Genomic DNA, 27,655 nt, shown 5'->3' with positions numbered 1-27,655 from the left:
ATGACTCCGTAACCCATTTATATGGAATTTGATCAAATTTTATTTTCTCCTTCCTTCCGAGTGTTTTATCTTGTTGCCCGTACCCGACCAACGCAATCATTCGCAATCTTGAAACGATGATGCCGACGATCAATTTCTTGAAAATCGATTCTTTTTGTACATCTATTTATTTGACAATAAATTTAGCTAACAAAAGTCAAATGGAAGTACCGATGAATATAAAACGTAGGTATAATTTTGATACGATAGGCCCTGCGTTCTGCCCTGGCACGATGCGGACATTGCTTGTTGAGAAGAAATGAATATTATTTCATCAATGTGCAGCATGAAAACCACGACCTGCCTCGATGGGTATGCAATGCAAGGTAAGATACATAATTGCTTGAGTGAGAATTCATTAATGAAAAACTACTGAATTCTTAGAAGCTTTAATGAGAAGAGTATACGTGATGTACATATATTTAATTGTTTTATCAAAGCAATTATACCGTCTTCAACTCATTCAGTTTTTCTCATTCTAATTCTCAATGGGGGAAAGTCAGGTAAACTTGGTACTCCTGAAAATAACATTTTGGAATTAATCAATCTCTGGAAAAAAATCTAATAAAACTCCACTATAAAATACGATCCACCCTTCTCAACGTTTTTCTTAGATTCCTGCAATTACATCTCTTGGATGAGTCCTATAGTAATTTAATCGCAGATTAATCTGGACTTTTATTCGGTTTCTACTCAGAAAAGAAGAAAGTTCACGATGAGAAAACAAAGAAACTACATCATTGATCATAATTTGAATAAATGTTCTCCATATTTTCTATAGTTGATCACCAGTTCTGTCCTAAAGCGGTTCATATTTCCCTACATTCCCCTATAACTTTAAGCCTGCAAATTATTAGTTCATTACATTTTTATGTTCGGAAACATTAAAGCCCTCGTTGATGCAAGATTTTTGTTCTTAATGTTTTCTTTGAAGGTTTTTATGTATATCATCAGATTGCAAGAATGAAGGCAAGACAAAGAACACAAACAGAAATTCAAAATCTTGAGGTATCATGATACCGACTTTATGCATAAAGTCATCATTTAACGACTGACATGTGTACATTATTCTTATTAGATTTGCAAGATCAGTTTCCGCCTCTCAGATTATGCATAAAGTCATCATTTAACGACTGACATGTGTACATTATTCTTATTAGATTTGCAAGATCAGTTTCCGCCTCTCAGATTTTTTTCTGTAAAATTGCATTTTATTTGAAAGGGAAACTGGTAAAGTTGTAGGTACATTTTATCAGCTTTATTTGAATCTGAGTAACGTTCATTGAATACTTCTACTCTTACAAACGTACATTGTGTATCATACTTGTAATATCTGTCAGAGTCGTCAGAGAAGAATGGCAACCAGGCAATTCGAGATTCCTAAAAAGCACTCATTACCGCCTTTAGATATACATACTTGAAAGTATTAATAAACCCATATGTACTTGGAGTTGTCACATTGTTGTTATCAGGAGACGTTCAGACACAGAAGTAGAAGTAGGCATACACTTTGCGGCTAATATACTCAAGAGCATGAGACTAGACATGTGATTACACGATGCTCGTGAGCGCCATTTAAGCAGACAATACTTTGGCTATAAATAGACGCTCATTGTTATCAGTATCAATACCATGCTAACTACCAGTGAGCATGAGACTAGACATGTGATTACACGATGCTCATGAGCGCCATTTAAGCAGACAATACTTTGGCTATAAATAGACGCCCATTGTTGTCAGTATCAATACCATGCTAACTACCAGTAACCTGCTTTACGATTCTGAATTTTCCATAAGCATTGTGTGCGTGCAGACATGGCTATGAATGTAAGTCTGAGTACACTTCCATACCAAAATGATATGTCTGCACGTGATTGCCTACATATGGGTGTAAGTTTTTAATTTTTATCAGAGGTATCATCACTAACTCGATTGGTTACACTAGTACATACATACATACATACCTATTAAAACCTTTCCTTGTGTGTTGCTGGAAAAGCTTTTGTTGTAGCGGGTCAAAATTTCTTTCAACCACTATATGATTCATCTGAGTGACTTTGGACACTTTCCCACTAAATTTTCTTTCAAAATTAATCGAATAATGTAGGGTTGACGAGAATTTTGAAAATCAAGTTGGATTTTAGGCCTTTGGCCTTGAAGCTCATCTATAGGCTCAATAAGAAGTCAGGCAAGTCCGTTGGTCATGGATTTCAAATTTGGGCGTCCTTGATATTTCCAATGTCGATGGAACATAAGTTCATTCACATGGAACATTGGAGCACCATAATACCGTGTGCTATTCTGTATTTGGTCATTCTGTTACGAGAAGAAAAAGAGGAGAGGCCAGTCTGAAGACCCAGAAGCTTCTGCCCACGCCAAACAAAATGGTGTCTAGGTTGTATTAAAGATAGGTGAGGCGAAAAGATAGTCAAAAGATAGTCAAATACATAGTAATATGTGACGGTATCTTTATCAAGATTACCTAAATCAATATCGACTCATATTTATCTTTTCGGGCATCTACAAAAGATTTGTCTTCAACAGTTGGTATTATTTCTCTATTGACTAGAAACTAGTCACTAGAGTCTACTGCACAAGTTTGATGTACAGAAAGAGGAATGGACTCGATGCAGTTTCATGACCAAGGTTCCAATCGATCATACAAGTATCTAACATTTCCAAACAAAGGAATGGAACTAGGAAACCGCAAGTTGTAAATAACCTGTTGGTACGTCTGCCTACACAATTCCAATAGGGATTTATGGTAATGACAGTGCTAGCATAATCACTGACCATGCTGCATATAAATCAGTGTGGAAAATAATATGCATACCAGAATATATCACACACATAATTATTTATAACATTCATTAGTGTTGAAGAAAAGAGTTCAGTCTAGTTTATTGCAACTCTAGCTCGCCCATCTCAAAGGATGGCTCTATGGAATGAAAATCCTTGGCTGCTAGGCAGAGATTATGCAACTGAAATTGGCAAAGATTATTCAGAACATAACAAAGGACCTGGCATAAGGGATAGTTGTTGTCAGCATGACATCATCGTAGGTAATCTATTTTTATTGAACTCCTCAATATCCTTACATCCCTTATCCATTTTCCTACATATTCCGGGAAACCATCTTTGTAGGAACATACGAAGTACCTGCTAACTCCTAAGAAGTACCTAAACTAGATTGCAGGAAGTTGTGAGCAATGTTAAGATTGTTGAGAAATTCTTGGACAATGCAAAAAAAAAAAAAAATGAATAAAATATTGTGATATTTGTTGAATTAGAGTTCTAATGTAGTAAGAAAAGATCACTTTGAAAATAGAACATTGGAACGAATTTATTTTGTGTAGACTCACCAGAGTGAAAATGCTGCTAGGCAGAGATTATGCAACTGAAATTGGCAAAGATTATTCAGAACATAACAAAGGACCTGGCATAAGGGATAGTTGTTGTCAGTATGACATCATCGTAGGTAATCTATTTTTATTGAACTCCTCAATATCCTTACATCCCTTATCCATTTTCCTGCACATTCCGGGAAACCATCTTTGTAGGAACATACGAAGTACCTGCGAACTCCTAAGAAGTACCTAAACTAGATTGCAGGAAGTTGTGAGCAATGTTAAGATTGTTGAGAAATTCTTGGACAATGCAAAAAAAAATATTGTGATATTTAGTGCAGCTATATTTAAAGACTATGAAAAATATTCTTTCGCAATGTATAGTATGCTGTGGGATAGAATCAATTCACTCTAGCCAATATTGGATATTGGAAAACCGAAATACACTGGTTCGAAACCACCATCATACACAACAATATTTAGTGCAGCTATATTTAAAGACTATGAAAAATATTCTTTCGCAATGTATAGTAAGTATGCTGTGTGCAATTGTGCATACATATTAGGCCTCTGTATTGTGTAGATTTTGCAAGATTGCGTGTTGCATGTTTTTCAGTTGGAGAGTGCAGCAAGTGTTGAATAAATCATAAACCAGCTCTGATGAGTTTTTTACTCATGCAAAACTCAACGTGGTTTTACCCCAATGTGAATTTGTGTTTGGTCTGTTTGGTGTTGATTGGGGATACCAATATTGTCTATGTTACTGTCAAAGTATCCCTACATTATCTATAATTTGGCATTTTATAAGATGCCTGAGTTCTTTACTTTGACAGTAACATATGTATTTTGTCTCAGGAAGGATTTCCTGAATACACGCTTTTAAAGACTCGAGTTTAAACTAATTCCAATCAAAATCCCAACTGTTTTTGAAAACAGTTGGATGCCTGTAAAAAACATTAATTTAAATTCACATTGATATCATCTTCTTACACTTTTGGAAACATGATGTAATTTTTGTGATGGATGATGGTTAAACGAACCTTCAAGAATATAAGGAAAGGCAATCATAATGTCACAGGATATTAAGTCACAACTCATGACTCATGTCAACATGATAATCCTTAACAACTTTGACAAGAATCAAATTCCAATTAAGAAATAATAAATATGGTCGTTGGTATATTGGCATCCAAATATTTCTTTCAAGGTGAGAGAGATCTATGTAGTATTTTCCCAAGTTGAGTTTTTGAGTGGGTTGCTTCTAGGTGGTGGCGATTAAGACTCTGGAGCATGCTAGTGAGAGAGATCTATGTAGTATTTTCCCAAGTTGAGTTTTTGAGTGGGTTGCTTCTAGGTGGTGGCCATTAAGACTCTGGAGCATGCTAGTGAAGACAAATATAGACAAAACCGATAAAACGTTGTTTGTATATCTCAACCCAATAACGGCTCACCAAAGCTCATTAGCAAGAGATGATATGATAAGTTTCATTGACAAATCATTTTATGTGGTATCCACAATTCCACATCCACACCTCAACGTAGACGGAAGAATTACAAAACGATATCTGATATCTGTAGGTAAAGTAAATTGAAGTTCTTTATAGGTACTTTCAGCATAGATATATTCCCATGTATTTGGATAATTTATTTACGATAGTATAATTTATTTACGATAGATATCAGACTTTGGGCCCTGCTACAGTACCTAATATACCCAGGGTAGTCAAGAGATGATATGATAAGTTTCATTGACAAATCATTTTATGTGGTATCCACATCCACACCTCAACGTAGACGGAAGAATTACAAAACGATATCTGTAGGTAAAGTAAATTGAAGTTCTTTATAGGTACTTTCAGCATAGATATATTCCCATGTATTTGGATAATTTATTTACGATAGTATGTACCAATGTACCTAATATACCCAGGGTAGGATTTTCAACAGGGAATAACCTGAAAATGAAAACCCACTTCCGTTTGAATCCTTAGATTTTACGTACCCACTTATTACCAATGTAGCTAATGGATACATGTCCATAAGTTCTATGTATTTACTCGTATGTAAGTGTTAATTAGGCAAAAATTAACGAAATGTTGGAAAGTTCAATGTTGCGTTCTCTTGTGTAAATATGTAACCGTATGTAAGTGTTAATTAGGCAAAAATTAACGAAATGTTGGAAAGTTCAATGTTGCGTTCTCTTGTGTAAATATGTAACTTACAATAGTGTTAATCGTACTTAAGAAGTGCTGACTTGAACTTGACTTACTTGATAAAAATAACAAGAAAGTAAAAGAATTGATAAGTTAAATTTTATTATTGTAATTGTAATCTAGACACATGGACACACTCAAGCTAACAGAATACAGAAATAGCTCACATAATATTTATTCACGCACCATACAACATCCATTGCAGCTCAACATTCAACGTTTTGTTCAAAAATAAATAGGTAAATTTAAAATTAACACTTTGGCAGGCAGTTTCTGTGGAAAACTATTTTACCAATGTGTCAATCAATCAGCAAGCCTCGCATTCTCGCATAGCACGTATTTGATATGCATTTCCATTTGTCAACAACTCAAAATGAGCGGCCTAGTCAGTAGACCGATAAAACAAGTGGAATTTGAAATTTAATTTTGTTATTTCGCTTAACAATTCAACATACAGAGGTATACATAAATCGATATAATTATTTATAGGTCTGGTAACCAATACAAAACCATTAAATTTATCTTTTTCTTCCATTGTGTCACGTACGTACATTTAGTAACCGATCATGGATTTCATCACGTGTTGCTTTCGTGGTTTTAAGAATAAGAATTACACAAGTGCACTTTCTACTTACTTAACATACATTCAACCAAAAACCTACCTACATTCAACAAAATCTATGTTCTACCCCCGTTTTATTCCTTTGATATTTTTCATGTCCATATTTTAAAGTGGATACTTTCCTGTTTAGATAAAATATTCCCAACATGACCTTACATACTCACCCAAAATAATTTATCATCGTCATTTCGTTTATCCCAACTTAAAATCAAACTAAAGTAAATCGTAAGTAACATTTCCGCGTTTATTTAAAATTCAGAATCATCATCAGCAGCAGCATTACTTTAAATCATACTCGTAAGAATAGGAACCCACTCGTTCGTGTTTCTTACGAGTTTGATAATTTGTCAACTCATTGTTCCGAGTTTTTTAAACCACTTTGAACATTTTTCTGTCCCCTTTCATTATTATGAACTTTCCGCTTTTGCTATTTCAGAATTCAACCTTAATGAGTGAGAATACAATAATTTTATTGAGGAAGATATTTGTTACTCCCAATCTCCAGAAGTTCCGCAGTCTTTTTCAAGAACAATATGTATAGTGGCGAAAAACTCTCAGCCTGTGATTTATATTTTGCAGATTCGTCTTCCGTGACGCAAGGTTATCTGAAGACAATTATTAGTAGAAAATATCTGAGAACATTTTTCTGTCCCCTTTCATTATTATGATCTTTCCGCTTTTGCTATTTCAGAATTCAACCTTAATGAGTGAGAATACAATAATTATTGAGGAAGATATTATTTTGTTACTCCCAATCTCCTGAAGTTCCGCAGTCTTTTTCAAGAACAATATGTATAGTGGCGAAAAACCCTCAGCCTGTCATTTATATTTTGCAGATTCGTATTCCGTGACGCAAGGTTATCTGAAGACAATTATTAGTAGAAAATATCTGTCAACTGAAGAATGTTTCCATAAGATATCGTTATTTGCAAATCAAGATCAAACGTAAGGTACGATGGAGATCACGATTGGACCAACCTGTTGAGGATGACGCATTCCTTCTCTTCTCCCGAAAGATAAGTCCCCAAGGTTTCGTGAACCAAACCAAGATATTGACAACTCATCTCGATTCTTTTTTTGTGGTAGTCATAATTAATTTCAAGGTTCTACTTGGAAGTCAGAAACGGTAGCATTCGACTCACATTTGAATCTGAACATCTAGCGCTTTATACCTAGATGAATATAATTGAGCTGAAATATCTCTTACAGGATATCAATAATTGACCTTCCTGGGAAAAATAATTATTGTAAAAAAGAAGCGCATTCCTTCTCTTCTCCCGAAAGATAAGTCCCCAAGGTTTCGTGAACCAAACCAAGATATTGACAACTCATCTCGATTCTTTTTTTTGTGGTAGTCATAATTAATTTCAAGGTTCTACTAAAAAAGAAGAAAAAAAATCTTGGCATGAGGTGCAAACCGTACAACAGAATATGGCTGATTATGATAATAGATAACAAGAAAGATAATAATTCATTTGAGCACAGACTAGCTGCCAATCTTATGTCAGTCATCGTTGCTCATTATATCTAGGTATTTGGAGATAGTAGGTGATAAGAGTTTACTACCTAGCAACAACCTGAACATTGAAGTAAGCAGGTCGAAATACACACCCTCCCCTCCATTCTCCATTGATTTACATAATAAATTAAACAAACCCATGCTATCTTTAGCCGAACCAAATGTTCCTTTAGTCAAGCTATTTCATATTTGAAATAATGAGGTGATTATACATAATATTGAAGATGTTTACTGAGTTTCAAATATTCTGAATTCAATTCTTTACCGTGCCAACTATTTAATCTGGTCTTTTTTTCAACACTTTCCTATCACTCTGGTTCTCTTCAATCTTCAGTAATTCTTCACAGAACCAGACGTCACGTCAGCTGTCTCTTTCCTTTTCAAACTTCTTATACTTAGATAAGGCTACCTCCTCTTCACGCATAGTCATCATAACCCTGATAATATCATCGGTCAGTCGATCTCTCACCTACGTTCGTGCTCTGTAATCGTCTAATTATACTACAAGGTGCTTTAAATGCATCACACACACAATTTGCCAAAAACATGGGGATAATGATTAACTCCCCTCCATTCTCCATTGATTTACATAATAAATTAAACAAACCCATGCTATCTTTAGCCGAACCAAATGTTCCTTTAGTCAAGCTAATTCATATTTGAAATAATGAGGTGATTATACATTATACATAATATTGAAGATGTTTACTGAGTTTCAAATATTCTGAATTCAATTCTTTACCGTCCCAACTATTTAATCTGGTCTTTTTTTCAACACTTTCCTATCACTCCTTACAATAGTTACAATATTGCTTATGAGAAAAATGGTTTCCTCCAGTGAGTACATGCTGTATTAAATTTATAGTCTTGCCTATTTTACAAGGAAATCTAAACAGCTCTAATTTGTAGGTAAATCCGTCTTGTATCTTGTTATAGTTGGATTGTAGTCATGCTTAGAGCTAGAGCTACTGAATCATAATCATATTTTAGAGAGGAACTGAGTTGTACTCCATAGCAATAGATACAGCCTACAACAATGAAAACTAAATCGTACAGCTTCACAATTCCTAGAGCAAAATTACGGAAAAATAGCTAATTACAAATTTACAATCATAATTAAAAATAGAAAATCTAAATCGTCCGCTTCAAGATATAAAATTGAAGGTCAGAACAGAACTCAAGAAATTATTGTTCTTGTGTAGAATGGCATCACTAAAACCAGAATAAACAGCAGGAACTGAGTTGCATTTCATAAACATTATTTAGCAATGGAAATAGGACTATCATGAAATAATACTCGTTCTTGTTCTTGTTTCTTGTGGTTTTTGTGGTGGACAAACTAATGATTAAAATCGTGTCATTTGGAAACGTATCTGCCGTTGTATGCAACTATGCACTGCACTAATGATTTCAAAATGTTTTTTTTTTATTTTTGTTTTCTTATTACTTCCGCCATTATCTTCCTCTGTTTTTATTTTATTTATTATTATTATTTTAGGAGTTAAAGGAATCTACGATTTTTCATTTTCGTTCCCGTCTATGTGTATGCTAACCGTATTACCGTACCCATGTGAAAGTAAATTCTATACGGGACACCTAAATCGTAACCTCATTCTCATTAACGTGATAATTAGTTACAGAGCAATAAACATATTCTTGGCATTTCATATTTGGCGCATCGTCATTTTTCATAACAAAACAGTTTCCAATATTTTCTCTCAAATTCTCTTTCATCAACAATACTTTGTTGTTGAGCGGTCGTTGAAGTCCAGACTTCAGCATTGCAGATTTTTATTTGGGAGTAGAGTTTCCAGTGTGGCACATTGGAAATTTGGGACACTAATCCATGTGAAGATTTAACCCAACCAAGCTGAACCCTGTGAATTTGTATCCATCATTCTGATGGAATCTTGGAAAACAAATGCACCGACAGACATTTGAACACATTTGGTTACCAATTCTTTTTTCACAGAATTTATCTCCATCTTGTTTAACCATTTTGGGCATCGTTCCTTGCCAATTCTATTCATTGGACTTCCAAGACAAGATCGAGAAAATAGGAAATATCCCACCCAAGTTGTATTCCAGCCTGGCAGTTTTTCCCTAATACCGGGAATTTTTTTTTTTTTTTTTTTTTTTTTTTTTTTTTTTTTTTCATTAACTCGCTGAATGTTTGATTCAATATTTCAATATCTGCTCTGATAAAAGATCACGTTAAATACCTATAAGGTACTTTGGCAGAGCTCTAAGTTCCTGGCAAGAGAAATGGTAAAGACTGAGATCTCACAACATAAACTTGTTAGAAGTTTCAGTTCTTCTTCTTCTGCGTCGTGTTCTTGTCTTTCACAATTGCCTCCGGCTATATCTGTGCTGTATACTCCAGAGTATTATGGACTCTGGTAACCTCTGAACATTGGAAGACGAGGTTGATATATACAGCGTCATTAGTACTGACGCTAAACAGTTATGTTTAATGGTACATCGTTCAAAACCAAACCAGATTACTCAAAGAAAGTGATGGATGCGCTTGTTTTGTGTCGTACATCCAAAGATTGAAGAAAGTCGAGGTCTAAGGGATAAAATAATACCTAAGGAAGACGAGGTTGATATATACAGCGTCATTAGTACTGACGCTAAACAGTTATGTTTAATGGTACATCGTTCAAAACCAAACCAGATTTACTCAAAGAAAGTGATGGCTTGTTTTGTGTCGTATATCCAAAGATTGAAGAAAGTCGAGGTCTAACTAAGGGATAAAATAATAATCTTTCTTTACGTTGTCCTTGCAAAATATGAACGCCAAGAACTTTCCCTGTCGCGTATAATATCTCTAGTAGCGCGGTCAAACTTTCTTGACTTGGCGGGGCGGAGCGCTACCGCGCTCCTTGAACTTCATACATCAGACTTGCGTTCACCTATACGTATACATAATATGTTTACATTCCTCTTCCAAGCTAGATCAGCATTTTTAGTCTACCTAATACCTAATCTTTCTTTACGTTGTCCTTGCAAAATATGAACGCCCAAGAAGTGTACGATTTTTTGTCTGATGTGGATTGTCTCCCAGTGTTCAAGATTTGTTTGGCAAAGCGCTTATTTTTTTATCTTCTTTATGGTTATGTTGTTTATTTTTGCTTCTCTTCTTTTCTTACTCATTAGTCCGGTGTTTTGTTGTTTATGTTTGTTGATAAGGTTGCCATTTCTAATTAGATAACTCTCTGGGTCATATTTATGATTGTTCGTTTCGAACATGTTAATCGTACTTAAGAAGTGCTGACTTGAACTTGACTTACTTGATAAAAATAACAAGAAAGTAAAAGAATTGATAAGTTAAATTTTTATTATTGTAATCTAGACACATGGACACACTCAAGCTAACAGAATACAGAAATAGCTCACATAATATTTATTCACGCACCATACAACATCCATTGCAGCTCAACATTCAACGTTTTGTTCAAAAATAAATAGGTAAATTTAAAATTAACACTTTGGCAGGCAGTTTCTGTGGAAAACTATTTTACCAATGTGTCAATCAATCAGCAAGCCTCGCATTCTCGCATAGCACGTATTTGAGATGCATTTCCATTTGTCAACAACTCAAAATGAGCGGCCTAGTCAGTAGACCGATAAAACAAGTGGAATTTGAAATTTAATTTTGTTATTTCGCTTAACAATTCAACATACAGAGGTATACATAAATCGATATAATTATTTATAGGTCTGGTAACCAATACAAAACCATTAAATTTATCTTTTTCTTCCATTGTGTCACGTACGTACATTTAGTAACCGATCATGGATTTCATCACGTGTTGCTTTCGTGGTTTTAAGAATAAGAATTACACAAGTGCACTTTCTACTTACTTAACATACATTCAACCAAAAACCTACCTACATTCAACAAAATCTATGTTCTACCCCCGTTTTATTCCTTTGATATTTTTCATGTCCATATTTTAAAGTGGATACTTTCCTGTTTAGATAAAATATTCCCAACATGACCTTACATACTCACCCAAAATAATTTATCATCGTCATTTCGTTTATCCCAACTTACAATCAAACTAAAGTAAATCGTAAGTAACATTTCCGCGTTTATTTAAAATTCAGAATCATCATCATCATCATCATCATCATCATCATCAGCAGCAGCAGCATTACTTTAAATCACAGGAAAGTTTGACTGCTCCTCTGTAGTGTCAATAATAGTGCATAGTAAGCGAAATTGTACGGCTTCTCTCAATTATTTGTCTACTGAATACTTAATCCAATGGTAATATTGTAGATAAATGATTAGATAGGTTACGATAGGTACGTATGTGTACTTATGTAGGTATCAGCTGTACAGGTGCGGTGTTTTAAAAGAAGCTCTGTTTAATAATAAGTTAGTCAAATTAATTTTAAGTTCATACAATTTTTTACTTTGTTATCACCACCAGCGCATAATATCTACTATTATCTATTTCAGCGCATGATAAGGTTGGCAATCAAAATGGTAATGGAGGATAAAAGTAGATTCCAGTTACCTAATAACAATGAAATAGTGAAGGTTTGGCCATGACCATTCATGATAGACTCACGTTCACGTTTCAGTCAATCAGTGTCGGAGCTACACCACTCTCAAATAGGCGGATCCACAAAGTGAGTTTAAACTCAATTTAATTTAAACTTTGGATTAAGTAATCTCATTGGTTGATTTAAATACACTAATAAAATGAAAATATCGAAAAAAAAGAAGAATCAAAAAGTTCAGGAAATTCAGCCAATCAAATTTCTCAATCCAAGAGTTTAAGTTTAACGGAATTTAAACTCACTTTGTGGACCCGGCCATAACTCAGCAAGATTCTGAGATTCCTAAGAGCACGAGATTTAACTCTAGAGATTCCTGAGAGCACGAGATTTAACTCTAGAGATTCCTAAGAGCAGGAGGTTAACTCGAACTATCCTAATTCCGATCAAAATGGCCTAAACTTGAAAATGTCACATTCCGAGGTGCAAACCGTACAACAGAATATGGCTGATTATGATAATAGATAACAAGAAAGATAATAATTCATTTGAGCACAGACTAGCTGCCAATCTTATGTCAGTCATCGTTGCTCATTATATCTAGGTATTTGGAGATAGTAGGTGATAAGAGTTTACTACCTAGCAACAACCTGAACATTGAAGTAAGCAGGTCGAAATACACACCCTCCCCTCCATTCTCCATTGATTTACATAATAAATTAAACAAACCCATGCTATCTTTAGCCGAACCAAATGTTCCTTTAGTCAAGCTATTTCATATTTGAAATAATGAGGTGATTATACATAATATTGAAGATGTTTACTGAGTTTCAAATATTCTGAATTCAATTCTTTACCGTGCCAACTATTTAATCTGGTCTTTTTTTCAACACTTTCCTATCACTCTGGTTCTCTTCAATCTTCAGTAATTCTTCACAGAACCAGACGTCACGTCAGCTGTCTCTTTCCTTTTCAAACTTCTTATACTTAAGATAAGGCTACCTCCTCTTCACGCATAGTCATCATAACCCTGATAATATCATCGGTCAGTCGATCTCTCACCTACGTTCGTGCTCTGTAATCGTCTAATTATACTACAAGGTGCTTTAAATGCATCACACACACAATTTGCCAAAAACATGGGGATAATGATTAAAATCGTGTCATTTGGAAACGTATCTGCCGTTGTATGCAACTATGCACTGCACTAATGATTTCAAAATGTTTTTTTTTTTTATTTTTGTTTTCTTATTACTTCCGCCATTATCTTCCTCTGTTTTTATTTTATTTTTATTATTATTATTTTTTAGGAGTTAAAGGAATCTACGATTTTTCATTTTCGTTCCCGTCTATGTGTATGCTAACCGTATTACCGTACACATGTGAAAGTAAATTCTATACGGGATACCTAAATCGTAACCTCATTCTCATTAACGTGATAATTAGTTACAGAGCAATAAACATATTCTTGGCATTTCATATTTGGCGCATCGTCATTTTTCATAACAAAACAGTTTCCAATATTTTCTCTCAAATTCTCTTTCATCAACAATACTTTGTTGTTGAGCGGTCGTTGAAGTCCAGACTTCAGCATTGCAGATTTTTATTTGGGAGTAGAGTTTCCAGTGTGGCACATTGGAAATTTGGGACACTAATCCATGTGAAGATTTAACCCAACCAAGCTGAACCCTGTGAATTTGTATCCATCATTCTGATGGAATCTTGGAAAACAAATGCACCGACAGACATTTGAACACATTTGGTTACCAATTCTTTTTTCACAGAATTTATCTCCATCTTGTTTAACCATTTTGGGCATCGTTCCTTGCCAATTCTATTCATTGGACTTCCAAGACAAGATCGAGAAAATAGGAAATATCCCACCCAAGTTGTATTCCAGCCTGAGTGGTATGTACTCAAGTAGGCGTACGGTAATCATAGCCCAGCCAAAGATTTTTATTGTAGCAAATCAGCGCACTAATTTAGTACCACAGTCTCCGGTGTTAATGACACAGAGTACCAGAGTAGACAAGTTCTAGGACACTCGAGTGAATGAAATTGTGATATTATCTTGCCTCAAAGCGCTCATTTGAGTAGGGTAAAAACGGATTACAAAATTGATATATTTATTTGTACCTACCTATTAGTGTAAAAGGTATTAATTTATTAATGTGGTAGTAATCAAAGTATTACCACTATTACCTAGACACGTACATTACGCATATTGCAATGAATGACATACCTTAGGCTAAAAACAAAGTGGAGCGGAGAGCATAGAGCATCAAACACGTAGGGGGAAGGGACGCCAGAGGAAAGCTACGAGTTTAAACCACATTGAGCTGAGGCAAAAAGTACTATGCTCTTCGCTCTCCAATCTATTCTTTTTTAGCCTATATCCTAGATGTTACGGTCTTACACTTTACAACTGTGAAGACTACATAAGGAACAATTTTTTTGGACTTGTTTTGGGGCAATGACCAGTGAAAGTTTGGAAACCACTAAATCTAATGCCATACAATGGATTTTCATTATTTGAACTCTCATTTGTAATTTTTCACCCGCAGAAAAGACGTCAAGAGAGTATTATAGGTTGGGGAATCTCTAATGCGCTCTATTTCACCTAGGAGCAATATTTTGACAACTAGGCGTTTTGGATTCGCCATTTCTGACGCGGTTGATTTACATTAGGTCTACAGTCTACACTTAGACATGGCACCAAGAACGACACTTTTGACAACTAGGCGTTTTGGATTCGCCATTTCTGACGCGGTTGATTTACATTAGGTCTACACTTAGACATGGCACCAAGAACGACACTCTTTTACTGGGTGTGCTATCAACCTAGTTAGGTACTAGTGCTCGATTTCCACTAAAGACCTGCTATTACTCGTATGGTTATACTAACTTATTTAATTAGGTAAAGTGAAAAAATAGCTTTGGAAAAATTCGGTCCAAAGACGAATGATTTTTATGATTAAGTAGGTGAGGTAGAAATATCGAGAAGGTACAAAATTAGGAAGGAAATATTCTTCTGGATGAACAATTTATTCCTAATTGACTTCTATTGAGTTTTCCTTGAGGGGAAAAAATGAAAATTTATATTTGTCACTTTTTTCTCTTACCATTCCTCACTCTTTCCCTTCGCTCTCTCCCCGCCCTCCCTTTTCCCTTCTCATGCCTTTTTCCTCCCTCCGTCCTCTCTCTCTCTCTCGCTCTCTCTCATTCTCTTCCCTTCTTTCTCCCTCCTCTTTCTCTTTTCGATTTCCCGCCAACTTTACACGCTCATGAAGGCTGTGTTAAGTTACCACATCATTTTCCACACGCCAAGAAAGGACGGGAATGGCCTATCAGCCTATCTCCTTACAATATTACATCCGAGCAGCGTAAGGAGAAGAAGGTCATGTCTGCATTCTGTGAATTTCTGTGCTATTTGCTTTGAATTGGATTTAGACCAAGACATAATAAATAGAGGCCTTGCAGGTATCATTATCGTAGGAAGTCTAGAATTTTTAAACTACACATCAGGATTCGATAGAGAGGATTTGGGGCATATCTGAGGATCAAGTCTCTCATCTGCCAACATTTGCAGAAGATAAATAGAGGCCTTGCAGGTATCATTATCGTAGGAAGTCTAGAATTTTTAAACTACACATCAGGATTCGATAGAGAGGATTTGGGGCTTATCTGAGGATCAAGTCTCTCATCTGCCAACATTTGCAGAAATTTGCAAAATGGAAGGTAGAATTGAATATCCTCTTCGCTGAGGGGGTCTTCTAATCCCAAGATCTGAACTTAAATAACTATATCTGGATGATATTAAGTTTCTTGCTCATCCAGTCATTCGGGGGTCATTGCGCTTTGATATTTCAGTAGAAATTCCTGAAACCAATGTTTCCACAAGATATCGTTATTTGCAAATCAAGATCAAACGTAAGGTACGATGGAGATCACGATTGGACCAACCTGTTGAGGATGACTACTTTAGCACTTTATACCTAGATGAATATAATTGAGCTGAAATATCTCTTACAGGATATCAATAATTGACCTTCGTGGGAAAAATAATTCTTGTAAAAAAGAAGATTCCGATTGCGGTCACGCGAAAACTTCCTTATTGCGGTCATCCAAAAATGGAAGAAACACATAATACTAAAAACCCAAGCTCATGGTTAAATACAGTTCTGAAAATCCTTTGTTAGCTCATGTTACAGTTTGCCTGTAGGTATTGAGATGTCAGTTTTAAATCCTATGATTGATTTAACCATCGAGAAATGCCAAATGCCACTTGTGGAAGTGACATAAACTCATCATGTTGAGGCGGTCTTTTCTTGTTCCCTTTGGTGCCGCGTCCATTTTTTACTTTCCTTATCTTATAGGAAGGCAAGTATTTGTTTAGGACTATTGCACTGTTCGTTCCCCCTCCCTAACTTACCAAGAGCTTCGCCTCTGAATCATGTCAATCTTCCCCAAAGCTTCGCCTCTGAACAGTCGTTACACCTGACCTAAACCTCGTGTGAGGGAATTCTCCACTCATCATACTAGGATTGAATTCAATGTGATTATTGGTCTATCACAATGTAAACAAAAACATGAGTAATATGTAAACAATGACATCAGACGTGTCTACCTGTATACTGAATGATATACCTATACTTATCTACATAGGTCTATAAATCTTACTTTTGTCTGTATATTGCTTAGAACCGTGAGTTTTTCTTTATCTTTTTCCAAGATGCATTGTTAAGGATGATGCCCGGAAAACTTATCTGACCGGTTTATTATTCTTTGTCTTCATACTTCGATAATCGATATGTTCCTATGTTCAAAGCCAAAATTTAAAATATTCTATTCTTTTTTTGTTACAGGTAAGTTGGATGAAATATACCATAATGTCGTAGAATTCTGGATTACTGACGCGTCGCGGTAAGTTTTTCAATATTACTCACCATTCTAATGAATAAGTTCAATAAGTTCGTCGTTGGAATTTGGTGAGTACCTAATAGAATAGTATTCAACAGCTGAAGAATTATTTTTATTTTATTTCTAATGGGTTTAACGTCACTGTATAACCGCTAAAGTCTTTCGCGACGAGGGTTTAACGCCGCATTCGGCGACAATCTACCCGCCTACTCACAATAATCTTACCAAGCCTGAGTTGGGCCGAGAAAAGCCAACAGCAAATTCCCCAGTTGGTCACCCATCCGGATACCAACCACGCGCAACATTGCTCAACTTCAGTAGTTTAACGCCGCATTCGGCGACAATCTACCCGCCTACTCACAATAATCTTACCAAGCCTGAGTTGGCCCGAGAAAAGCCAACAGCAAAGTCCCCAGTTGGTCACCCATCCGGATACCAACCACGCGCAACATTGCTCAACTTCAGTGAACCATGGGGAACTGGTGCATTCAACGTTCTATTGCCGCTGGCTTTAGAATACACGTGATCATTATTCCTGCGGTGGTTAATGCACTCCAGCATTCCAATCAGATGGTTCGGGGTTCAAGGTCATTTGCCTGAAAGCTATAGGATCACAAGGACATTGGGACTAGGTTTTAACATTAATACCCACTTTATTATACTTACATATGTCCTAATACCTACAGAGAGAGGCTTAGAAACAATGTGATTTGACAGTGTCTTTATGGTATTACAATCTTACCATTCTAATGGGTAAGCAATATTTATAGTTATAGCATTAAAGCTAAAGATTTTCCTTTGTTACAATTCTAATAGACAATAGAGAATAGAGATTTAAATATCTACACCAACCTCATAGTGTAGTCTTTACCGCTGGGGATTTCGGATCTGAAGGTTGGTGGTTCGAGTCCGCCAAGTCAATGACACCTGGCGTATACATATTTGTCTTACTCGAATATTTCTGAGTTAATATCAAACAAGCTTTAGGTACCGACATAAAAATGTACATATTATTTTTATTATGTAATTGGTGGTCAATGTAAGTTTCTTAATAAGCTAATAGCTGTGTAGTGTATTCCTATGTATGTATGTATGTAGGTCCATTAGATTATATCCATTTATTATTTTATTCCCATTCATAGGCATAGGTTATACGCTAAGTATATTGTAGAAAATTTCAATTTGTTTTTCCGTGCTTTAATTTCTTTTCTCTCCATCAAATACGATTTTAATGCGCGCCGTAATAATAACAATAATATTTTTTTACTATCTGCCAGCTTGCCACTCAAAAAACACATGTGAGTAATATTGCGCTCTCTTTCTCTCTCTCTCTCGCTCTATCCCTCTCTTTCCCTCCCTCCCTCTCTCCCTCTTTCTCACACTCGTGGATGTCAAAATCAGTATTGGCCTGTGTCCAGAAATCTAAATTAAAAGAAGTACGAAGAAAACCATAATTATGGAGAGACCCATGCACTGAATTGTCTTTCAGAGTGCGAACGAAAAATTACCAAAAAACGACAGGAAATCTCAATAATAGCCAGCCTAGTTAGCTTAGTTGGTAGTGCGCCTGCCTTGTAAGCGCTAGGCTGCGGGTTCGATTCCCGGATTTTATCCTGATGGGATAATGTTCGTTCTCGGAACGGCTGGCTTTCTATACTGTCTTTATCCCACCCAAGTTGTATTCCAGCCTGAGTGGTATGTACTCAAGTAGGCGTACGGTAATCATAGCCCAGCCAAAGATTTTTATTGTAACAAATCAGCGCACTAATTTAGTACCACAGTCTCCGGTGTTAATGACACTGCAGAGTAGACAAGTTCTAGGACACTCGAGTGAATTTAGTACCACAGTCTCCGGTGTTAATGACACAGAGTACCAGAGTAGACAAGTTCTAGGACACTCGAGTGAGTGGGCTAGTGGGCTAGTGGGCTTTCTTTTCTCTCTTGGAAAATTATCGTCAGTGTTTGGACATGATGAGTGTTTCACAACTTCGTTTTCTCAACCTCCCTTTTTTAGGGGTGCTCTTTGGTGTTTGAATGTTAACTTTTATTAAGTTCCTTTAAGATATTGTTCCACTTTCTATCGGCATTTTAAGTTTGGTAATGTAAGGCACAGTCAATTAATTTTATTTTGTATTTTTTTTTTATTTATTTATTTATTAATATTTATTGGAGTGTGCCAACATTGTGTAAAAATTGATAACTGCCATACATAGTTTGAAACCTGGTTGAATACTATGGCCTGATTGATATTCTTATGTATGAACTCTGTAAATTACCTCCATGATCTAATCCAAAGTATGGAAGTAAAAAAAAAATATGGTGTCACTATATCTCTATCGTTTGTCACTCCTTCAAATTTTTTCTGATCAGAAGATTCCATTTGGTAATTCCACAGTTTGTGTAACGCCACGCTTGCACCCAAATTTCAAAGCCAAACCTATTCCGGATAATTTTGGTTTGTTTTCTGGGGTTCCTAGTTCTACAAAATAATAATTATGCTCGCACCCACTCAAAATATTTAAAGAGACTTTGTTAAGATTATTATATTTACTCACGATCGACTCATGTCCAAATTGAGAAGCCATCAATTTTTTTAACGTTGGCCAACTTTATGTTCTTTCAGATTAAGATAACAACTTACTGCTGTTTTTCTGTGGATAATAATATGACCCCTACACTTGGAATACCACGTTATTCTCTGGCCCCTTAATATACCTACAGGGTGTGGGTGTGGTTATGTACCGGGTTGAGATGAGCTCGGACGAGGTGAGATAGGATAGGATATTGTTTCTACAGTTTTGCATTGGAATGGTAACTCAAGCAAGGATAGCGTGGGAGTGTTGGGTATTTTTTCTAACCCTCTGTCCCGGCGGCAATGTTTAAAATTTATTTTATATTTATTTTTGTTTGCTTTGTAATTCGCTTGTTTTTAATATCTAATATAAATGAAAAGTATACTCTAAACGTGCAAACTCGAGATAAAAAGTAAAAAATGAATTCTCAGATTGTACAAGTTGCGGAAACCGATCCATAATAATAATAATAATAATAATAATAAAAGATTGTACCTCGGTACCGCTTTCGCATTACTTCAAGGCAAATCTCTGTCCCTCACAAACGGTAGATGTAAAAATATTCCTCTCTGTGAGAACTACAATAACTCCTCAATAAATTGGAACTCAGCTCTTGGATTTGTTAAGTGAACATGATATATATTTTCGTGTCCAGAAATTACACAAGCAACAAACAACATGATTGCTATCTCCCATACTTTTTATCTTACACCCTGTATAATGGTACAGCACAGTTTGTGTGGTAACAGAAAGTAATCAACGTGTGGAAAACCTATTATTAAAAAATAAATTTAGAAAAGCTATAAATCTCGTGTTTTGCACACTCATATATGCGGGCGGGAATCATGTTGGCACGAATTAAAAGTGAAAACTATTGAAAATAAATTAAGTCAGTGCCGAGTGTTCATTAAGTTGACGCAAATGTAGTTTTAAACAGAGGTTTTGTGGAAGAGCTCACATTGAAAATCTGTTGTGAAAATATGAAGAAAAGGTTTTTGAAAAAAAGTGTCATATTGAAAACTTCGTCATCATTGCAAAATGGAAGGTAGAATTGAATATCCTCTTCGCTGAGGGGGTCTCCTAATCCCAAGATCTGAACTTAAATAACTATATCTGGATGATATTAAGTTTCTTGCTCATCCAGTCAACCGGGGGTCATTGCGCTTTGATATTTCAGTAGAAATTCCTGAAACCAAACGTTACATTTTCAAGAAAGTCACAAGGAGATGCTTGGAGCTAAACCTCACACATAAGGGCGAAGTTTGACATGAGCATGAGCACATGTTGAATGAGGTCAGTTTCAAATCAGAAGTGGATTCTGGGTCCTCGGACTTCCCAGTATTAGTTCCCAAGCTCAAAAAGTCAATTTACATAAACTATGAGTTCCAAAGTTATTTCTGAATGTGAGAGTTCCAGAGTTCGATCGAATAGGCCTCAGATATCCGGTTTTACGATTCCCCTGGCTGAAACCAAACGTTACATTTTCAAGAAAGTCACAAGGAGATGCTTGGAGCTAAACCTCACACATAAGGGCGAAGTTTGACATGAGCACATGTTGAATGAGGTCAGTTTCAAATCAGAAGTGGATTCTGGGTCCTCGGACTTCCCAGTATTTGTTCCCAAGCTCAAAAAGTCAATTTACATAAACTATGAGTTCCAAGGTTATTTCTGAATGTGAGAGTTCCAGAGTTCGGTCGAATAGGCCTCAGATATCCGGTTTTACGATTCCCCTGAAGGTACATTATCGGACTAATCAATCTTTAACAACTTGTAACGGATTTGCAATCATCAAGTTCTTGGCCGTGATCAAGTTCAGGAGCAACGTGATGGTCGTCCAGCTATCTACATTCTACATGTACCTAATTTTACTGACATATGAATAATTACATCTTGTAGGTCCTATACTCCACATTAAGTACATAGTCGCTTAACTATAGGTATACTTCCATATGCAAAACATTTTTATTAGGTTAACTACCTTTACGTCAAATGCTGGGGGGGGAATCTGCGGGTTTCCCCTGACTTGTAGGGATCAAGTTCAGGAGCAACGTGATGGTCGTCCAGCTATCTACATTCTACATGTACCTAATTTTACTGACATATGAATAATTACATCTTATAGGTCCTATACTCCACATTAAGTACATAGTCGCTTAACTATAGGTATAATTCCATATGCAAAACATTTTTATTAGGTTAACTACCTTTACGTCAAATGCTTTGGGGGAATCTGCGGGTTTCCCCTGAATTTGTATTTTATTTCTATGTTCGTCACTCTCCATTTATGAAAGTTCAAGCTCTTAATATAGAAATAATTGAATTGTAACTTTTCAGACTATCGATCAGGAAAGTTTGACTGCTCCTCTGTAGTGTCAATAATAGTGCATAGTAAGCGAAATTGTACGGCTTCTCTCAATTATTTGTCTACTGAGTACTTAATCCAATGGTAATATTGTAGATAAATGATTAGATAGGTTACGATAGGTACGTATGTGTAGATTGTGTACTTATGTAGGTATCAGCTGTACAGGTGCGGTGTTTAAAAAGAAGCTCTGTTTAATAATAAGTTAGTCAAATTAATTTTAAGTTCATACAATTTTTTACTTTGTTATATCACCACCAGCGCATAATATCTACTATTATCTATTTCTGCGCATGATAAGGTTGGCGATCAAAATGGTAATGGAGGATAAAAGTAGATTCCAGTTACCTAATAACAATGAAATAGTGAAGGTTTGGCCATGACCATTCATGATAGACTCATGTTCACGTTTCAGTCAATCAGTGTCGGAGCTACACCACTCTCAAATAGGCGGATCCACAAAATGAAATTAAACTCTATTCTATTTAATTTAAACTTTGGATTAAGTAATCTCATTGGTTGATTTAAATACACTAATTAAATGAAAATAAAAGAAGAATCAAAAAGTTCAGGAAATTCAGCCAATCAAATTTCTTAATCCAAAAGTTTAAGTTCAACGGAATTTAAACTCACTTTGTGGACCCGGCCATAACTCAGCAAGATTCTGAGATTCCTGAGAGCACGAGATTTAACTCTAGAGATTCCTGAGACCAGGAGATTTACTGGAACTATCCTAATTCAGATCAAAATGGCCTAAACTTGAAAATGTCACATTATGATTGCGGTCACGCGAAAACTTCCTTATTGCGGTCATCCAAAAATGGAAGAAACACATAATACTAAAAACCCAAGCTCATGGTTGAATACAGTTCATTCCCTTTGGTGCCGCGTCCATTTTTGTTTAGGACTATTGCACTGTTCGTTCCCCCTCCCTAACTTACCAAGAGCTTCGCCTCTGAATCATGTCAATCTTCCCCAGAGCTTCGCCTCTGAACAGTCGTTACACCTGACCTAAACCTCGTGTGAGGGAATTCTCCACTCATAATAGGATTGAATTCAATGTGATTATTGGTCTATCACAATGTAAACAAAAACATGAGTAATATGTAAACAATGACAACAGACGTGTCTACCTGTATACTGAATGATATACCTATACTTATCTACATAAGTCTATAAATCTTACTTTTGTCTTTATATTGCTTAGAATAGAACCCTGAGTTTTTCCTTATCTTTTTCCAAGATGCATTGTTAAGGATGATGCCCGGAAAACTTATCTGACCGGTTTATTATTCTTTGTCCTTGACAACTAGGCGTTTTGGATTCGCCATTTCTGACGCGGTTGATTTACATTAGGTCTACACTTAGACATGGCACCAAGAACGACACTTTTTTACTGGGTGTGCTATCAACCTAGTTAAGTACTAGTGCTCGATTTCCACTAAAGACCTGCTATTACTCGTATGGTTATACATGTACTAACTTAATTAATTACCTAGGTAAAGTGAAAAAATAGCTTTGGAAAAATTCGGTCCAAAGACGAACGATTTTTATGATTAGGTGAGGTAGAAATATCGAGAAGGTACAAAATTAGGAAGGAAATATTCTTCTGGATGAACAATTTACTCCTAATTGACTTCTATTGAGTTTTCCTTGAGGGGAAAAAATGAAAATTTATATTTGTCACTTTTTTCTCTTACCATTCCTCACTCTTTCCCTTCGCTCTCTCCCCGCCCTCCCTTTTCCCTTCTCATGCCTTTTTCCTCCCTCCGTCCTCTCTCTCTCTTGCTCTCTCTCTCTCTCTTGCTCTCTCTCTCTCTCTCTCATTCTCTTCCCTTCTTTCTCCCTCCTCTTTCTCTTTTCGGAGTGTAATTAGATTTCCTTCTTGACATTTATTTTGTTTATTGGTTTTCATTTTCATTCACGTTTTTCCTTTACCATTTCTTTTTCCTCTTGCTGCATGTTCCTCTCCTCTTCTCTTTCCTTCCTACTCTTCTACCTCTGTCACCCCCTTTACTTTCTAATCCAGAATGAAAACAATCGACTTGGATAAGATATTACAAGGAAAATACCTACCTATCTTGTATTTTTCCTCATGATTTTATTTATAGGTCAGAAGTCATTGAGCGCGTATTTTGTGAGGAAATGTTTGATAGAGGTTTCACAGGTATATTGGTAACTGCTATTATGTTATTTAGTGGAATTTTTAATTGTGCTAAGCATATTTATGTAAATGCTTGTCACAAATATAATCGTTCCCCACAGGTATATTGGTAACTGCTATTATGTTATTTAGTGGAATTTTTAATTGTGCTAAGCATATTTATGTAAATGCTTGTCACAAATATCGTTCCCCAAATATTACACCTAGATAAATTTTATGACTTGACTTGGACTCGAACCACGAACCTACAGATCCAAAGTCCAACGCGTTAACAACTGCACAATTGAGGTTTGTTTCTTTTGTGACGGCGGTTTTACCCTTCATCCGGCGACAATCTGCCACTTCTGCCAGCCTTACCAGCCTTACCTTGACTTACCCTTGCTTGAGTGGGTCCGGGAAAAGCCAGCAGCACGTGATTGTCCAGATGGTCGTATATCCGGATACCAACCACGTGCAACATCTCTTAACTACAGTGATTCATCGGGAACTGGTTCACTCAACGTACTATCGTTCTTTACACCATGAATGCGTGGTTCTAGTTCAGAGTTACGCCATCTCTCTCACTCAAATGTAGAAAGAAAAAGACAGAAAACTCTCGGTCTCGTACAGCATACAGCGTTATTGTTTATTGTATAGGGAACTAAAGAGCGAGTTACAAGTTTTGTAAGAACTACTCTTGAGGAACTAGTTCACTGAAAAGAGTAGTTCATTTTTTTAGTTCAATGAATCTTTGACACATCTCTAAAAGTTACATAAAAAGGTGGGACATTGTGGAAAAGTACAAAAGCTATATTGTTCTCTAGAAAACTTTCCGATGTCTCGTAATCTTATAATGTCATCAATGAATCAGAACCATCACGTAGTCACCTGTCAGACAGCACGTATCTATTATTAAAAACACCTGAAATACAAAATAAAACCCCTTAATGTTTAATGCATTGGGAAATGGTATGATAACATAATTATATATTATTGTGTGTGAATCTGTGAACACACTCAACGCCATTATTTTCTTCACGTGATAAAATCGGATCAGAATCCGTCACGTTTTTTGTACAGAAAATTTTCATTTAAATAAATAACAAAACATGCACGGGGAGATAACAGATAGATAGTTAGTTAGGATAAGTAATTTTCTAATTAAATTTATTAATCGTTTGTCTGATGAGGCTAGTTTTACATCTTTATACCGCTGCACCGGCACCGGTTTAACAGTAATAGTCAATTAATTTCGAAAATAAAAAAACAACTGATGACTAAATTAGTAAAGTGGATACATTCAGTCATACAGACATAAAACGAAATGAAGTATACGTAAGTACTTAAGTAGTGATTTATTAGTCAGCGACTGTCAGCGTAGAACTAGTTGTCCCATTATGCTAACTGTGAGAATATTGAACCCCATCAACTTTCCCAGTCAATGAATTTCTACAAAAGAAAACGAAATGGGGTTTAGTGGGTGGAGGATGGTTGGCCCGAGTGTCTGATCTATTTGAAGTTTGAACCCCACTGCCACTTTAAGAGGGACTAATAATGTTTACGGTTAAATTTGTTGAACTCCAGATATAGGAATAGGTACAGAGTGTTCCGGTTATGGCAAAGTTGTTAGGGTGGTATCGAGTGAAATCCAGGAGAGAGCAAATAGGAGTAAAACAATTAATCCCTTGGTTTGGCAGATGGGTTGTGAAACACTGTCGTTATTGCTTCGAATTTCATGGTACACCCCAGCGTCTCTGATGGAGTGACATTGGCTTCAGCTTTACCCACTCAGTTGAGTTGTATGTGGAGTACTTTCCAGCAACCTTATCTCATGTTCTGTCATGTGTCTTTCTCATGTCCACTAGTGACAAGTGTAGGGAGTTGGGTTTTTTAACATAAGCACCACATCAACAATATTTTGAAGCGTAGGACGCTGAGACCTTTGGGATTCCCTTTTCTATTCTACATAGTTAGCAAATTCTTGTATTGGCAGTGTAGAGTTTGGGCCGGCCCACTTGGGCATCATTTTGTAATTTGATTAGCATTTGTTACAACCTTGAACAAATGTATGGAAAAGTGAGAAGTTCGTTCTTTGCTCTTCTGAAATTGTTAGCACCACAGATTCACACACAATTATTACTATGTTATTATACCATTTCCCAATGCATTAAACAGTAAATCAACCAACATCAATCTACACCTTAGCAGCTTAAAGTGCCTAAGACATGTCACAGCCGTCAAGCTCTAATTTGTCACAAATGTATTGGGCGTTTGAACCACCGGGACTCATGTAATTTCCTAATTTGGTTAGCACAAGTAGCAGCAACTTTAGACAAATAAATGTCTTCGAGTTACTAACACAGTTTGAACCGTCTAGTCTTATTTGGTTCAACTTGGTTTGTTTTAATAAATTATTAAGTACACCTACGTAGGTATGTTATTTTATTTAATAAAATCATTAGGTAGCTGTTAATACAGATATGTACATTTGTACATAAGTAAATTGAAGGGAGCCCATTTCAAACTTCATCGTTGTAATTGTTTCTTATTTTACATGCCTATCCGGGAAAATTGTTCAAGAAATTTCCGCTCTGTGCTCTGAAACTCTAAACCCAAAATCGCTGATCTTAAATTGTTAGTGCTGCCAGATTAGCACTATGCATTAGTTTAGTCTGCGGGAGTTAAGGGACTTTTCAGTCTCATTCTGGCAGGATAAACAAGGTATATTCTATTCTTTTAGCAGGTTGAGGAACACTGCTCTCATTCCTAGCCTGTCGAAATGACACATGTCCTACTCTACGCTAATATACATAGGCACCTAAGTACAAATAATCTTAATTTCTATCAAATCCATCTACTCATCTTTTATTCCTTCGTGCTTAGTTCCTAGAACGAACGCGGCGCGTCACAAAATTTTAAATTTCCCAAGGAACCAAGCACCAAAGTAGCAATACTAACGTCAGAACACTTACGCATAGGTTCCCAGTATATGACCACGGGCGATTTTTAGTGTCCAATAATCAATCTATATTTGCGATATTGCCACAGTACACAATACTGGGCAAGATTCCACATGGTTATTACACCTATGTGGGAATTAAAAAAGCATTAGACAATAATAAAATTCTATTTTAAAGTGTCCCAGGGCAAGTCACCCTTATTGGTATCGGTGGTCATAAAGTTGTCTAATGCTTTGTCTAACACATTTCATTGTTGTACCTTCAAGTTGTCTAACACATTTCATTGTTGTACCTTGTAACACAATGGAAATTTTGCACAGGTCACGACTTTTACACACAAACGTCTCTAGTCCCTACTTTATGCTCATTTAGCTGTATCTAGCTTTCCATATTCAGAATTATCGAAGAAATACCCATTTCTAGGCTATGTTAATGCTGTATTCGT

The 27,655-nt window shown here is 36.0% G+C and overlaps 1 protein-coding gene across 3 annotated transcripts in view; it reads left to right on the top strand.

Moving 5' to 3' along the window:
* The first annotated feature begins 310 nt into the window (after positions 1 to 310).
* LOC103510949 (protein kinase DC2) overlaps positions 311 to 27,655 on the top strand; it is a 43,708-nt gene continuing 16,363 nt past the window's right edge. For 2 of the 3 annotated variants that reach the window (XM_008475657.3, XM_026824863.1), the window contains exon 1: positions 13,971 to 14,160. In XM_008475657.3, coding sequence (XP_008473879.2) covers positions 13,986 to 14,160 — 175 coding nt within the window. In that variant the 5' untranslated portion in view covers positions 13,971 to 13,985. Of the gene's footprint in view, positions 366 to 13,970; positions 14,161 to 27,655 lie in introns of those variants that run through there. The other variant, XM_026824864.1, reaches the window with a different exon arrangement.

This window comes from Diaphorina citri, unplaced genomic scaffold, assembly GCF_000475195.1.
Source record: "Diaphorina citri unplaced genomic scaffold, Diaci psyllid genome assembly version 1.1 scaffold659, whole genome shotgun sequence".
Taxonomy (NCBI): domain Eukaryota; kingdom Metazoa; phylum Arthropoda; class Insecta; order Hemiptera; family Psyllidae; genus Diaphorina; species Diaphorina citri.
This window is presented reverse-complemented; position numbering and strand designations above follow the sequence as displayed.